The 17,809-nt window shown below is 31.3% G+C and overlaps 1 protein-coding gene across 7 annotated transcripts in view; it reads left to right on the top strand.

Annotated features, from left to right (window-relative positions):
* The window catches only part of LOC132713041 (uncharacterized), a 28,288-nt gene extending 10,479 nt beyond the window's left edge, over positions 1-17,809 (top strand). For 3 of the 7 annotated variants that reach the window (XM_060695489.1, XM_060695485.1, XM_060695486.1), the window contains 6 exons: positions 2,000-3,603; positions 4,754-4,777; positions 11,770-11,787; positions 13,300-13,404; positions 15,149-15,204; positions 16,881-17,809. In XM_060695489.1, the coding sequence (XP_060551472.1) occupies positions 2,000-3,603; positions 4,754-4,777; positions 11,770-11,787; positions 13,300-13,404; positions 15,149-15,204; positions 16,881-17,016 (1,943 nt within the window). In that variant the 3' untranslated portion in view covers positions 17,017-17,809. The remainder of the gene's footprint in view (positions 1-1,999; positions 3,604-4,753; positions 4,778-11,769; positions 11,788-13,299; positions 13,405-15,148; positions 15,205-16,880) is intronic. The other 4 variants (XM_060695487.1, XM_060695490.1, XM_060695488.1 and 1 more) reach the window with 4 other exon arrangements.

Genomic DNA, 17,809 nt, shown 5'->3' with positions numbered 1-17,809 from the left:
CGACACATCGTCTTAATATGGTGATCATTTCTGTGAAATAATTTTAAAATCTGACTTCAAATAATAAAGTTATGGACCGGACACGATTTTGCTGCAAGGTCATGCTGTGACCTTGACCTTCAAGGTAGCAACCCAAATGTTGCGCGACACATCGTCTCAATATGGTGATCATTTCTGTGAAATAGTTTTAAAATCCGACTTCAAATAATGAAGTTATGGACAGGACACGATTTTGCTGCAAGGTCATGCTGTGACATTGACCTTCAAGGTAGTGACCCAAATGTTGCGCGCGACACATCGTCTCAATATGGTGATCATTTCTGTGAAATATTTTTAAAATCCGGCTTCAAATAATGAAGTTATGGACCGAACACGATTTTGCTGCAAGGTCATGCTGTGACCTTGACCTTCAAGGTAGCAACCCAAATGTTGCGTGCGACACATCGTCTCAATATGGTGATCATTTCTGTGAAATAATTTTAAAATCCGACTTCAAATAATAAAGTTATGGACCGGACACGATTTTGCTGCAAGGTCATGCTGTGACCTTGACCTTCAAGGTAGCAACCCAAATGTTGCGCGACACATCGTCTCAATATGGTGATCATTTCTGTGAAATAGTTTTTAAAATCCGACTTCAAATAATGAAGTTATGGACAGGACACGATTTTGCTGCAAGGTCATGCTGTGACATTGACCTTCAAGGTAGTGACCCAAATGTTGCGCGCGACACATCGTCTCAATATGGTGATCATTTCTGTGAAATATTTTTAAAATCCGACTTCAAATAATGAAGTTATGGACCGAACACGATTTTGCTTCAAGGTCATGCTGTGACCTTGACCTTCAAGGTAGCAACCCAAATGTTGCGTGCGACACATCGTCTCAATATGGTGATCATTTCTGTGAAATAGTTTTAAAATCCGACTTCAAATAACAAAGTAATGGGCCGGACACGATTTTGCTGCAAGGTCATGCTGTGACCTTGACCTTCAAGGTAGCGACCCAAATGATGCGCGCGACACATTGTCTCAATTTGGTGATCATTTCTGTGAAATAGTTTTAAAATCCGACTTCATATAACAAGTTATGGGCCGGACACGATTTTGCTTGAAGGTCATGCTGTGACCTTGACCTTCAAGGTAGCAAACCAAATGTTGCGCGCCACTCGTCATCTTAATATGGTGATCATTTCTGTGAAATAGTTTTAAAATCCGACTTCAAATAACGAAGTTATGGACTGGGCACGATTTTGCTGCAAGGTCATGCTGTGACATTGACCTTCAAGGTAGCGACCCAAATGTTGCGCACGACACATCGTCTCAATATGGTGATCATTTCTGTGAAATATTTTTAAAATCCAAATACAAATAATGAAGTTATGGACCGGACACGATTTTGCTGCAAGGTCATGCTGTGACCTTGACGTCTCAATATGGTGATCATTTATGTGATATAGTTTACAAATCAGACTTCAAATAACAAAGTTATGGGCCGGACACGAATTCGGGACGTACGTACGTACGTACGTACGGACGGACGGACAACCCGACGACTATATGCTCCCCCGAAATTTTTCGGGGAGCATAAAAAATCAGTTACTGCTTGTATATTTTCATATACTATATTTATGAACACTGTATAACTGACAGGAATTAAAACTCTTTTAACTTTGAGCTTATTATAATTATTTTAGTTTTATCTCCCTTGAATAGAAACAAATTCAAAAGTTATAACACAGTAATGTGACTGCATTGTATTTTTTATAGCATTTAAGAAGAAGAAAAAATGTTTTTTAAAATATTTCTAATTGTATGGTTCAGGAAAACTGGATTTTTTTATTTTTGTAAAATAAAATTGGAACATTTTTTCATGGAATATAAATACATGTATTTGTAGACTTCAAAACTAATCAAAGTTTAATTATATATGAAACTGTGCAATATAACATGCAAATTTCAGTAAAGTAATTCATTACAAAACATATCTTACATTTCAGATACTAGGAAAAGGTCTCCCAGATTAGATACAGATTATTACATACCAGTTAAACACAGATGTCCAGGAATAGAAGATCTGGAATTATTCAGAAAAGAAAGCCTTCATATTGTCTTCCAGCCCACATCTGTACCAGATAAACCTATTGCAGAGGATTCACCAGGTATCAAACTTAGATACACAAATAAAGATGTAACTCTTGCACCTGGTGGTTTTGTAGATGGCAATACTGGTGAAAACGATATAGAAAAAACTTTGAATAAATTCAGAGAATCAAAAGCTACCAGCACTGATGGCCTTCATGAAAGACGCAGTAGAAGTGTGCAAGACCTTTCTAAAAATCAGCTGGAAAGGACTAACACTTATCTTAAAATCAAAAGATTAATAAAATTTTCGACAAAAGAACGTCCTCAAACAAAAGTGGACGATGAAGAGGATGAAGGCTATTCATCAAAAACATCGAGTGCAGAGGTAAAGAAGGAGCCTGAGAGTGACAGTGAAGAGAACGGACTAGACAGACTGGAACGACAACGTATGTTCTCAAGTATGGTTGATCTTACTGAACTGCCATCACATTCTAACGAAGTAGGAGGAGGTAATTATCAGATCAGGGATTCACGTGGAATCGAAGATGCAAAAGTCATCGGAGAAAGTCTAACTAGTCGTGTTAAATTCTCATACACACATCAACCAACAATTTTACAACTGCCAGATCCTGATGTGAAACTAAGTCCTGATAATTTAAGAGTTGAAAAACGTATAGAGAATGAGGATACAAGTTGGTCATATGCAAAACTTAAACGAGACAAGGAATTAAATCGGTGCTATAAACCTGAACTTCTACAACAATCGGAGGACAGTTCTATATATGATCTAGATAATTTAAAACCAGTGACATTAGTGCTAAGGAAAATAAGTATTCAAAACGCAGATGAAAATATGCCACCTGTTGTTCAGGGAAATAATATAGAAATAAATTCATCTGAAAATACTGTAAGCCCTTCACACAATAGATCAAGTATGGGTACAAGCGTAGGGTCTAGAGTTGGGTCAGCATTATCTAGAGATGGTTCAATATCAAGAAATGGTTCAGTTAAGTTTGGTGCTGGCTCACCTATGCCAATGTTGGTTGGTTCACCAGCCCCTATTCCAACATCACCACAGAACTTGTCTGCACAGAACAATACAAGTAGATCTTCTCATAGTAGAAGAAGTGGTGGTGGAATTACTCGCGTAAATTCTGCTGTCTCTCAAAAGGAACTTTTGCACAAATCTCAAAGAAGTAAAAATGTAAGAGATGTTCGAGTAGTTAATGATGAAAAACCAAAAGAACCCATGTGGAGTCAACAATATTCATACATTGACAGACAAACAATTGACAGACAGGCAACAAATTATTGCATAGGTGACTTACTACCTGCTGTAGATAAAAACATTTATACCAACAACTCTTCAAGGACTATGTTTAGCATTAAACCTGAAAATGATAGAAAAAAGGAGGAGTTGACGACAACAGAACTTCTTGATATGAACATACAGTCAGTGGATGATGGTTATATTCTGTTAAAGAAAGGCATGGATTTGTTGACCGGGAGTGCGGAAAAGGTAGATATTCTTTCTTAAATATCATCTCATTAACTAACTGCACATAATAGATGGAATTTACAGATAAACAGCTTTAAGTCTATATAATGGGCTTTGGAATAAGACATTTTTATCACAAATTAAAGTCCTTGTAAACAAAAACTGGTAATTGTAGAAAAAGTATTTTATAACTTATTATACCATTAAAGGACTATTTTGATATTGTTAAAGATTAGATTTTATTTCTAAATACTTTTCTTTAATGTAAATTTTCTTTTGTATATTTTTATTTATAACAATTTACCTAGATGAAACAAGACACATATTTCTTTATATGATAAAATAATATTTTCTGTACAACTAGTAATAATTTCAGCTCATTAAATTCTTAAACAATAAATTAAAACAGAAACCAGTACTAGAGTTATTCATCAAGTATATGTTAATATACATGTACATGTATCATCTAAATATTTCATCATAACAGTACATGTATACATATACAAACATATTTTTTAGTTGATGTAGTATATAAATCTATAGATTTATTACATGTTTTAATACAAAACATAGTGAAATTATTGTGCTGGGCTTTATCTCTTAAGATAGTACATATGTAGTGAATTACTGAAACTAATATTGCTCTGCCTTGGACGCAACTTTGTCTTATGAAATAGATAATTATACTTAGTAATAGCATATGCTAAATCATCAGTTAATACAAAATCATAAAGTTAGATTGTAGCTCTTAGAACTGATGGAAAATATATTGTCTATTTTATACTTTACTTAGTTGTAGATTATCAAATGAATATTAATGGACACAGCAATGGTTCAAAACATAAAAACTTTTATATTCAAGAAACAGGAAAAAATGTTGTGAAGGTGTGACTAACTTTTGATATATAGAAGTAATCATGATGTATACAGTCTAGTAACTTGTGTTTAAGATCCACCTTTAAATAAAGACAACAATAAAAACAACCTCAGTAAACTTCAGTCATTTTTTTCATTCTAGTATATTTCATCTCTACTGTATCTATCACAGGACATTTCATTATTTACCTGTTTCAAGAAATGGTCTTTTATCATTGCAGACTATAGTTGTATTGTCATTATATTCACAGGTTTGACCATATTCTGTAACCCAGATAAAACTATTTTTTTTCAGTTGCGTAACAAGAAAAAGACTTTGGTATTTTACTTTATTTTGTACATGTTTTAACCCCCCTCACTTTTAATCCTACAATTGCAAGATTGTTTTTTGTACTCTCACTCTCAGGTTAAGGATAATTAATTAATTCTGATAATTGGAAACACAACAAATTTATGGCACTGAAGACTTTGAATGGTGGATGGGAAATCATAATTATCTTACTATTTATGTATAAGTAACTTTTTACATATTGATGAGGATATTTTTTTGTGTCTCCTTGAAAAGGCGACATATAGGGGTTACTTTTGTCGGCTGTGTCGGCATCATTACTCTGCGCTTCTTAATATTTGAGTTATAGCCTTTCGTTAATTTTCATACTTTATTTTTGTCTGTGCCATTTCTCCTAAACTATAAAAGCTATGGACTTGAAACTTCATGGGATGATAGACCTCATTAAGATACAGTGCAATGTTTAAAAACAGGTAATCGGTATTTGATGATTTTTAAGCTATTGCCCTTAATTTTCTTACATTATTTTTGTCCAAGCCATTACTCCTAAACTATAAAAGCTATGGACTTGAAACTTCATAGGACGATAGATCTTATTGAGAAGAAAAGCAGTGTACAAAAACTAGTACTTATTTTTTGAGTTATTGCCCTTTGTTAATTTTCATATTTCATTCTTGTCCTAGCCATTTCGCCTAAACTATAAAAGCTATGGACTTGAAACTTCATAGGATGATAGATCTTATTGAGAAGAAGAGCAGTACACAACAACCGGTACTCTGTAGTTCATGATTTTAGAGTTATTGCCCTTTGTTAATTATTATACTTTCTTTTTGTCCGGGCCAATTCTGCTACACAATAAAAGCTATTCAAGCTACATCAATCCTCATGTAACATTGTTACAATCAATTCAAATGCCACTAAAGTTCAAGTTACATGTACATTATAAGAGTGGTGTTTATAAGAAAAAAATGCCTAAGGGACAGCTAAACTGTTCATAAGGCAACACATCCGATTCGCGTTCTAGTTTAATCTAAATCAATTTTCAATTGCAGGTGCTTTTATTTTGAAATAAGTAATGTTAAAAGTTTGATTTTGCCATTAAAATTCTCAAAAGAGAATATTAAAATTCACTCATTTTGTAAGACTTTAACACAATTTTGCCAACAGCACACATAAATTACTAACTTCTCAAGATTAAAAACACATTATTATTCTTAACACATAATATATTACCATGGCAACAACTTGTTTATGGAATGGATGCTATTCAAACATTTTAAAGTGGTGATAATCTTATACAAACAAAATGATTCTTAGCTGTCAGACTAATCAGGCCAGCAGCTCAAATGACAAATTGTAGCTACCCAGTATCCTGACCAAACTACTGCTTGGTATAATTTTGTTCTTCATAATTTTCTTATAATGTCCTGAATTCAAAGCAAGACAGAAACATTATATATTATCAGTGGTGGAAGATTTAATAACAATCAAAAATTATATTCTGAGAACAGAAGTAAATGGTGCACTCAATCTTGGCAAATAACTTGGGTAAAATTTGGTTCAGTTTCTACTTACAGGAATGAAAAGTTTATGCATATTAAAATATTTAATCTGATAATACATGTAAATTAAAATCTGTATTATAAGTATTGAAATATCCTATGCAAAGTAAACTCATTTGTAGTTAAACCAGATTAAAAACAAAGGAAAGTTACAAAGATTTGTCTTCAGTTGAAAAGTATTATTAGGTTATCTACCTTGTGTAACATTGACTTATTCATGCAATGAACTCTGCTGATCCTTAATAAGGTCATGAATACCAGTGAATTGACTTTAAATAAAAAAATCTTCTCAGGTAAAACTATTCCATAGACAACATTTACCTAAGAAACATATATATATATGGTTGTAATATATTATGAAATGACTATACTTTTTAATGTATGTTAGTTTGGTGTTTAGTCATGTCCTTAAATATGATGATGGTGTTTTTATTTGGCACTATGTCCTATGCTCTTATTTTCCTATTCATCTATGTCAGTACTCTTTATATATATATTTCAACTATTTTGCAAAACATGAGAATTTGAAACAGATATAAACAATGTACTATTTAACTTTGATTTGATTGTGTGAAGTTAGCAAGAATAGCAGTCAGTTTATTTAAAATACAATTAAATTTTGAAAAATTCACATATGAAAATTTTTACTGTTAACTCTTTTGCACTCTAATAGTGATAATGATAGGCATATGCTGCCCAGAAAGTTTTAAATCTAAAATATTTAATATTATGATGTCTGACCAATATTTATTGCTTTCTGTAAATGCAATTTTAGCATTTTGATATTAAAATTGGTTTAGTTAAAATGGACAGATAAAATTTTTAAAAACAGGCAACTCCTTTATAGATTTGAGAAGTCATGGTGCCTAAAACAATGTGAGTAATGTGACATTTTATTATCTGCATGGGGCAAAAAACACCAATACAAAAGACCGTACAGGTTTTATAAACATCTATAACTTTTCAAATATTTCTTTTTTTTTCTAGTGGGCAAAAATGTAGAAACTCCCTTATTTTAGTGAGTAACACATGCATAGAATGTTCTGTTTTGCTTTTTTTGTTGAAATTGGAAAGGGAAAATGCATGTTTGAACAATCAGATATACATGCGGTTTCATATCATAAATATAAGATATTTTCCGAGGAAACATTCTACATATAGGTTACTCACTAGAATGAGTGGATTCTTACACTTTATTCCATAAACAATAATGAAATCTTTAAAAAGTTATAGAAGAAAATGAAACCTGGACCGTGACTTTTGTATTTGTTGTTATTTTTGTCCCCAAGCAGATGACACAAAAAGCAACATGGTACAGGCACAGTGAAGGTTAAAGAAAATAAATAAAACTCAAATAAATTAATAAATATGCTCATTAAATATCATACATTTAATATTATTATTATAGACAAGTGAAATATTGTTACAATGCTTTTTTTTCATAACAAAATATTGAAATTTGGTCACATAAATATCAAATTAATGATGTATAACAAATAAGAGTCATTGCTGACCTTTTGCCTTCTTTATTTATGCACGCTCAATACTTAGAATATTAAGGGAAACAACTCTAGGACAGTACTTGCTATGTATTTGTTATAGTTATAGAACATGCATCATAATGATACATATATAAACAGTGTATATCCTCTTGATAACCAAGTCATTTGTATAAGAAACATATAACTTTAAATTCTTTTATACAATTCTACATTATTCAATTATAAATACACTACTTAGGCCAACCTTATAAACAGTACTGAATGGACAAAGCTCTATAAAGTATGTACAGTCTGGTCAATGTACATGGATGTGCCAGCTGTCCTCACTTTTTACAAGAGGCAAGAGCCTGTCACAACAGTATAACAATGAAGCTTCAGTATGTATCATAGAGACTCTTAGAACAGGCTTTAAAAAGTGGTCTTAAGTATGATATTACTTAAAATAAATGGAGAAGTACTACAGAGTTAATTAACAAAAGAACATAATTAGGACAGGGACATTTTATCATATTATGTTTTATTTTTAATAAATGAATTTTTTGTATGGTATAAAGAATAAAGTTAAATCATAGACACTTGGGGTGTGGAGCTCAAAATGCCTTTAAAATCCAAATAAAATGTATATTTGTCAATCCCAGCACATGTACTGATCATATATATCAAACAAGAGGGCCATGATGGCCCTGAAGTCGCTCACCTGTATATAGGCCCCCGAAGCAGGGCCAGTTTAAACCCTAGGGCTTTTATTTGAACAAACTTGGTAAACACCCATTAGAAGATGTTTCATGCTAAACATCTAAGGTCTAGCTGGTCAAGTTTTTTCTTTACACATATAGTTAAAAACAATGACACACCTGGGGCAGGGCCAGTTTTGACCCAAGGGCTTTTATTTGAACAATCTTTGTAGACACTTACTAGAAAATGTTTCATGCTTAATATCTAAACTCTAGCTATTCGGGTTTTTTCAAGAAAGTTTTTGCTATACACATATAAGGAAAATCAATGTCCCCCAGGGCGGGGCCAATTTTGACACCAGGGCTTTTATTTGAACAAATTTGGTAGACACTCACTAGAAGATGTTTCATGCTTAGTATCTAAACTCTAGCTATTTGGTTTTTTTCAAAGAAGATTTTTTAAGTTTTTACTATATGCATATAGGTAAAATCAATGACCCCTGGGGCGAGGCCAATTTTGACCCCAGGGCTTTTATTTGAACAAACTTGGTAGACACCCATTAGAAGATGTTTCATGCTAAATATCTTAGTTCTGCATGGAATGGAATTCTTTGAACAACTTTGTTAAGGCTTCACACAAGGAACATCCCTGTGAAGTTTCATTATGATCTGCCTTATGGTTTCAGAGGAGATGTTGTTTTAAAAGTGTGAACGGACAACGAACGACGGACGACAGACGACGGACGAAGAGTGAATCTAATAGCTCACCATGAGCATATGCTCAGGTGAGCTAAAAACTTAATATAAGCCATTTTGAAAAAAAAAAAAAACATATTTCAACGTCTATTATAGATCTAATACTATAGACGTTGAAATATGAATTTTTTTGATATCTATGATCAGTACATGTGTTGGGATCGACAAATATACATTTTATTTGGATTTTAAAGGCGTTTTGAGCTCCACACCCCAAGTGTCTGTGAGTTAAATGACATTATTGATGATGAAATATGTGAAATGATAAAGATAATTAAACAAATTTATTTAGACATATGTTACAAATGTACTGTTATATAAAATGTTTTATATGGTCTCGAGACAAACTTAACGATTTTTTCATTACATTGAACATTATATACTTTTGCATGTGACAGATGAACTAATGTTTTACTGATATTAATTATATTTGATATTTCTTATCATTTTCCTGTATATACTATGCTCAAATTTGATGTTTGAAAATATTGATAATTGCTATTGTCCAACAATATTGACCTGGCACTTCATTAACTTTTGTAAAGGTCATTTGAATATACACTGACCAGTATCTATCGAATATATCAATATATTTGCCAACTTCACTCGTCAGTGAGCTTTGGTGTATTGGTGTAGATGTCAGACTACCAATCTAAAGGTCGCTGGTTCAATTCCTTACCAACATCACGTTATGATTTTTTTTTTTAAATTTACTTGCAAATTAATTTGAAATCATTTTACTATACCTGATTTTATAATACCTTTTAAATAGTGTTTTATACAAAATTATATTTTTATATCATACGTTTCTCTTTGTGATGTTATGCAATCGAATATGCTTTATCGCATACACGCTATATAGTAAGTAAGAAAAGATTATTCTTGTAACATAGGCCTCCAGCCTCAAATACAACATAATACTACAAACATGACATAGCAATGGAAAATACAATGAGGTGATCATCAATATACATAGTATATTGAAATATGAACATTGGTAGACATAATAAAGGCAGTTATTTGAAATACTACATAGATAGGACACACAACAAAAAGGTTTGCGATAGTTTTAAGAGGGTGGCAATTTTAAAATTAAAATAAAAAGTAAATCGCTGAAACAGGATTTGAACCTATAAGTTTACGTCTAGAATCTTCAAGTCAAGGCCCTTTACCTACTGCGCTTAGAGGGATTTTTTAATTTACACCATTTCAACAATTGGATATTTACATTCATATTGATTTACAAGTAGATTGTAACGTTTATGGAAAATACCCACAACAGGGTCAAATGCAAGAGTGCCAGGTCAATGTTGTTGGACAATACACAGTCTCTTTGTAAATATAAAATGAACATATTTTTATTTCATTTAAAGTAGATATGCCATGTTTCAAACTCTACACACTATAATTATGTGGACACAATATGAATATATACTGTCATTAAAAAAAATCTGGCAGTTTTTTTTAAGAAAAGACCAACTTTACTTGACCATTCATAAGGAATGCAGCTTCCCATACATAGTTTATACATTCTATTATTCAAATCAAACATACTCAGCAAGAATTTCATGGATTTCAATTAATTTCTGCAATAAAAATATTTTACCAAAAGATGAGTATATTAAATATACCTTTAATTTGAATTGTATCAATATACCAAGTTGATTAAAAGAGTAACACTTAATAGAGCATATCATTTATAATAATCATGATTTAAAGAGAATTTTAGCTTAATTTCTTACAGTCTTTTAATATGAAACCATTACAAGGTTATATTTATTGGCAATTTGATATTTAGATAATTTTTAGTACAAAAGGTGATACAAGTAGATAGTGATGCAATTTGAAAGTATTAATGACCAGTGACAAATCAAAGTCTTAGATTATTATAAGGTAACCTCTAACCATTACCACACTGATTATGTGTAATGGTCTTGTATTGCTTTGAATTTGGAACTATTTTTTCTGATATCGAAGGTTTTCAATATAAAAAAATAGGCAGCTAACAATAAAAAAATGGTAGCCAAAAGGAACAATACCCCAAGATCAGGTTATATACTACATTACATAAGCCTTCAAGGGTTTCAATCACAACAACAGTTTTTTACACAATTTGTGTATTAATTGTATAATCACAAAGTTGACTTTAAAAAATCTTCAGAGTAAAAAGAAATAGAAAAAAGTCTCAGAGCTTGGCAAGTACTGTAGACAGTAAAATACTGTAATACTATACAAGTCATGTACTTAGTAATGAAATCCTTACTTGTCATTGAGTAATTTGTTAATGCCATATTATATCAAATAAAATAATCATTGTTATGGATTTTTTCATATGTTAATAAAATTATAAAATCCTATTTTGATAATAAAAATATTCACATTTTTATAGTTATCTGCACATTTTCATAGAAATCTTCATATTTTGATTGTAATCTTCATATTTTCATGGAAATCTGCATATTTTCATAGAAATCTTCATATTTTCAAAGAAATCTTCATATTTTCAAAGAAATCTTCATATTTTACAGTTTATCAGAGATTGGCAGGTATACATTGCTCACTGTCATAAAACAAAATTTTTGTTCAAAATTACTCACCATTAACCTCAATTAATTGTGTTCAACACAGATGTTGTTGTCATGTTAGGGATGAATTAATATATTTTCTAAAGTCAATGATTTAACAAACAATAACTTACATGTATTAATTATAGAAATATGACAATACAAGTACAGAACATGCCTTCTTCTAATGATATTACTCAATTTATATTATTTCTAAATCAATGAAGAAACATTGCTCTTAGTTTTAAAGACTTTTCAGATTTTTTTTAAAAAAAGGTAAAGAAAGACCACTAGTGCTCTGTGTGCATGATTACATGTACAAACATCAATCTCCCCAGCTTCCTAACATCAAATAATTAAATAATACAGCATTTTGGGGCAAATAATTAGATGTTGGTGACCTGAGTTTGACTCCTGCTAATCTCTATTACATTTGTATCATAAATGAGCATGCATTAAAAATATAGATAATGATAAAACACTTAAGATTGTGAATGTAAATGTATTGTAATTGAATAATGAACATAACATAGTGTTAAACCTTGTGTGAAAAGTAGATTAAGGACTGGTGTTACAAATGACTGACAAAAGGTGGGATAGGGCTAGTATAGGTTTACAGAGGAGAGTGGAATAAACTCTGAAGAAACATTATTTTTTTTTATTCATACACAACAACCTAATTTGTATGTTAACATAGTTATATGGTTAGTTGTGTGACTTGATTACATCTTACAATCTGTGTTGTAATTTGACATTTTTAAAAAAAAAAAATTATATACATTATGTTTTTTTCTTTAAATAAAAAAGAAAAGAAAATTTATATCTATTTTAAATTGAAATTAACATGTGAAATACATTTACATTATTGTAATTTTATTTAAACCATATTTTGAAGATTTTTCTCTGTGATCTAAAATTTAGAAATGCAACACAAATGACTTAATTTCAACAGTTGTTTTTATCTTGTATATTTCTCTGTGAAATGTTAATGTACTTCAATGTTTAAAATTGATAATCTTTACCAGTGGTATATAATATGTTTTAACTTTTAACATAGCATGGAATAAAATTTGAACATAATCATGTTTACTTTGAGTTGGAATAAAACTTTCTTTTTTATCATACAGTTACAAGTTTTCAAAGTTTTTAAAACTTAATTATGAAAAGATTCTGCAATATCATTTTATATCATTTTATCTTTTACTCAAAATAAATCTGAAAATAATTTGAACTGAAATGTTTGTACAAAATGTATTTCTTCACCAGTTTTTATGTTTTACAGTACATAAAACTTTTGAAAACTAATTTGCCAACAACCTGAATAATTATGATGCAAATAGAAGATATTTAAATTTGTCAAAATATACATATTCCAGAATGAAATGGTGTTAATTACATAATAACAGAATGTTTACTGCAGCTGATCACATTTCTAACTTTCCTATCTTCTAACTGTATGACCATTACTAATATTAATATTCTACTTGTATTTAGCCCACCCTTGGACCTCCACCTTTCCGACCTAACCAATCACGTCATCCACTTATGCGTAGTGTGACAGTCATTATAGATAGCAAAACAGACAGTGGACACAGTCATGTATGTATATATAAATATGTATATATGTGTTCTGCAATAAGATACCTTTGTTACAGAATGGCGATGTTCAGGAACTAGGCAAATGTGGGTACTTCCCATCTAATCCTGGGGTACAAACAAACTTTTTAGTAATTAGTTAATTATTTGATTATTTGGTAAATATATTGATAATAAGTGTATCATGTCAAACACTTTTGTAAACTGAAGTGCACACTGTCGAGCTTACTGAGAAATTTTAGTTTCTTTGTAACCCGTGATAAGATGGGAAAAACAATCATTTACCAAGTTTTGGAAAACATCAGATTCTATTATGATATGGAGCACCCATGTTACAAGACTTAGTGTTATTATTAAGAACACTATTGTTGCATGATGAATTGACCCCCACCAATAAAATCAAAAAAGGGGATATAGAAATGGCATTGTCCATCTCTTCAATCAATTTGTCCAATTTTCTTTTGAAATTATGGACCTTTAAAAATTAAGGTGAATTTGTCTCAGCCACACTAAGCATGATTTCTATATAATAATAAGGAGATGATTACCTCATCAAAATAAATACTTTCAAAATTGGATTGTGTGTTATATTGAGTTACTGACGTGCCAGCTGATCTTGGTCCTGCATTTGTCTCATAAGTAGAATCTGTAGCCACAAGCAAGCTAAAGATTTATAGATCTTTAGTTAAAATGTCTATTTCAATTAGGAATTAATGACATTAAATTTCATCAAGGCCAAAATACTTTGCCAAATACAAAGTATGTATTTAATATATATCATTAATATTCCTGGTCTAATTTAATTTAATGAGTCTAATCATTTAATCATAAATTAGCATTTTACACTACACTCGAATCCTAAATTGTAATTCAAAGTAGCCAAATGACATTATTTAATGTCATAATGATAATTTAATGTAAGTTTATCTCAAAAGAGCGACCTTTACTATATGAGAGCTATTTTGCTAAAGTTTGACTGTTCAGTTTTGTGGGCTTTGTGTTTCATGAAATGTGATTTTCACTTAAACTCTGTAAAAGCTTATATCAAGTGCTTTGTTTTATTCAATGAATGATATCAATTGTTTCATTCAGTTTTTTTTTTTCTTATTTTTTTTTTTTACTTTTTCCAGTACATTGTAATTAAGTTTTACTAAAAAATCACAGAAAAGGCCCATACTGGAATGCTGTTCTTTATTCTGAATCCCAGCATGCACATCATTTTCATTGGTTTAGAAAAACAAGTTGGAGAAATATTAAGATGCTTTGAATTACAATATCTATCTCTTCACAATTATTATTTTATTTACTATCAATCTGTTGTCTCTACTAAATCACACACAGCTTATGCTTTTGAGATAGTGCAAAATTAATGTAGTATTGAACACTTATTTCATATAACTTGTACCTATTATAAACATTCTTTGTTTAGAAGCAAAATTCTTATTAAAATTCCAACTTTTGACCTTAGTATTTTAAAACCAGTTAGCCTGCAGGCAGCACATCTGAATCTATCCATGGGACCTGTGCATACCAAGATCAGCCAGAACATCTTTTCCTTCAGATGGTCTGCACTGTTTGCTATACAGTCAGTAATTTTTCTCTTACAGTGTAGCAAGGCTTAAATATAGATTATGTATATCACCAGATATCTCAGTTACTTGAAGCTTATTTGAAAACCATTTCACTGATAACACTGTATTTATAACAAAAACTGATTATTCTCATATATCTGATCTGAACATTTCAGGCTCCAATGCTTGGCCAATCAGGAAATAAGACAATAAGAGTCAACTCCGATAAAGGGTAAGTTATAAGTGAAGCTTCAGTACAACATTTTGATTTAGCAGTGGTAATTACATCAGTACAATAATAATTGGAAGTTAAAATGCTGGGCTAGATTAGTTGTTTAAAACAGGATACACTTTGTTAGTAAAACAAAAATGAAATGATGATATTTATTATCAGATAAAACAGTTAAGTACAGTAGTAGGTAAAACAGTTAGATACAGTAGTAGATATTACAGTGAGATACAGTGGTAGATTAAACAGTGAGATACAATAGTAGGTAAACAGTGAGATACAGTAGTAGGTAAAACAGTAAGATACAATGGTAAGTAAAACAGTGAGATACAATAGTAGGTAAACAGTGATATACAGTAGAAGGTAAAACTGTAAAAAAACAGTGGTAGGTGAAACAGTGAGATATAATGGTACGTTAAACAGTGATATACAATAGTAGGTAAACAGTGAGATACAGTAGTAGTTAAAACAGTGAAATACAGTAGTAGGTTAAACAGTGAGATACAATAGTAGGTAAAACAATGAGATACAGTAGTAGGTAAAACAGTGAGTCACAGTAGTAGGTAAAACAGTGAGTCACAGTAGTAGGTAAAACAGTAAGATACAGTATATGTGAAACAGTGAAATACAGTTGTAGGTAAAACAGTGAGATACAGTAGCAGGTAAAACAGTGACATACAGTAGTGGTAGGTAAAACAGTTTGTCTGTTCGATTGGGTTTTATGTCACACCAACACAGTATAGGTTATATTGCAACAAAGAGTTAGAAACAGTAATAGGTAAGACAGTGAGATACAACAGCAGGTTAAACTGTGATATATATACAATCGGAGATAAGACAGTAAGGTAAAATTGGAAGATATAATAGCAGGTAAAACAGTGTGATACAGTAGTAGGTAAAACAGTTGGATACAGTGATACTGGTAAAACAGTGAGATATAATAGCAGGAAAACAGCTAGAAAAAATAAAGGTAAAACAGTGAGATAATTGGCAAGTAAAACATTAAGATACAGTTGCAGGTAATTTAAGCTTAAAAGTTGTTTTGCTGCTACTCTTATCAGCTTTTCTTTATTAGAAAAAGGTTTCAGATGACCTTCAAATTATTTCAGTCACAAATGAAAACCAGAGTAAGACCACTGACTCTCTGTAGGCTAGCTAGATATGTTCCCTCAAATAATAAATAGTTGCTGGCATGAATCAAACCCTCATCAGCAAGATGATTGAAGTCAATGACTTAAACTACTCAACCAAAAAGGTTTCCTTAAAAAGCACAAAGCATTTTCAATTATTCAAACTAAACAAAATGATGGGGAAAAATTAATTGATAACCCCATAGTTAAAGTGCTTTTTGAATTTTATCACAAATGAAAATAGAATCTGATCATATTATATTGAGAAGAAAAAAAATAATTTTAAAACCAAATGAGCTGCGTCATGACAAAACCAACATAGTGCGTTTGCGACCAGCATGGATCCAGACCAGCCTGCATATCCGCGCAGTCTGATCGGGATCCATGCTGTTCGTTATCAGTTTCTCTACTTGTAACAGAGTTGGTAAACGAACAGCATGGATCCTGATCAGACTGCGCGGATGCGCAGGCTGGTCTTGAACCATGCTGGTCGCAAACGCACTATGTTGGTTTTGTCGTGACGCGGCTCAAATTACTTTTTATTTTCAGACCAAGGTTCAATATGGTAGATGATGATAGGGAGACTCAGAAGAAATTGAAAGATGCTTTTAGTAAATTCTACAAAAATAGACCAAAAGAAATAGGGAAAGAGTTTAGAAAAATGGAGACAATGTGGAAGACATGATATATTGAACAGATAATTAATTTAGGAATTAATGATATATTAGAAATAGTTAAAATATAATAAAGTGACTGAACCATGCTTCAGAATATAAGGATAATGAAACCAGTATCAGATTTGTGATTGGTTATTTTTATAAAATTGTGCTCTGAATCATTTCAGATTTCAAAACTTACTTATTATATAATATGTGTATTTATTAGCAATTGTGGTGCAAAGTTGCTTTATGCATGAAAGTATCCAGTGAAAATTGTTTTATTATGGCCCCCACTATAGGGGGGCATTTAGATTTACCCTTGTCCATCTGTCCAGCCACCTGTCCATCCAGTTTTTTTATGTCGCATGTAGCTAAAAAAATATTTGACCTAGTCATGAAACTTTACAGGAATATTGGTCAGCATGTGCAGTTGTGCACCTGATGTTTCGCTAGTAGCTTTTTTTTCAGTTTTGTTAGAGTTATGGCCTTTGACTTAGAAAAAATTTACAATTTTCAAATTATGTCACATATAACTCAAAATATATTTGACAAAGTCATTAAACTTTACAGGAATGTTGATCAGCATGTGTATAGTTGTGCACCTGGGTGATTGCTTTTAGATTTATTCTGAATTTGTAGAGCTATTGCCCTTGACTTATTAAAAATTTGCAATTTTCAACTTGTGTCGCTTGTCACTCAAAAAGTATTTGACATATGGTCATGAAACTTTACAGGAATGTTGCTCAGGATGCAAAGTTGTGTAATTGAAGTATTGCTTGTGTATTAATTCTGCTATGTGAGAGTTATTGCCCTTGAATT

Source organism: Ruditapes philippinarum, unplaced genomic scaffold (assembly GCF_026571515.1).
Source record: "Ruditapes philippinarum isolate M1 unplaced genomic scaffold, ASM2657151v2 ctg248_1_1_1_1, whole genome shotgun sequence".
Lineage (NCBI taxonomy): Eukaryota > Metazoa > Mollusca > Bivalvia > Venerida > Veneridae > Ruditapes > Ruditapes philippinarum.
This window is presented reverse-complemented; position numbering and strand designations above follow the sequence as displayed.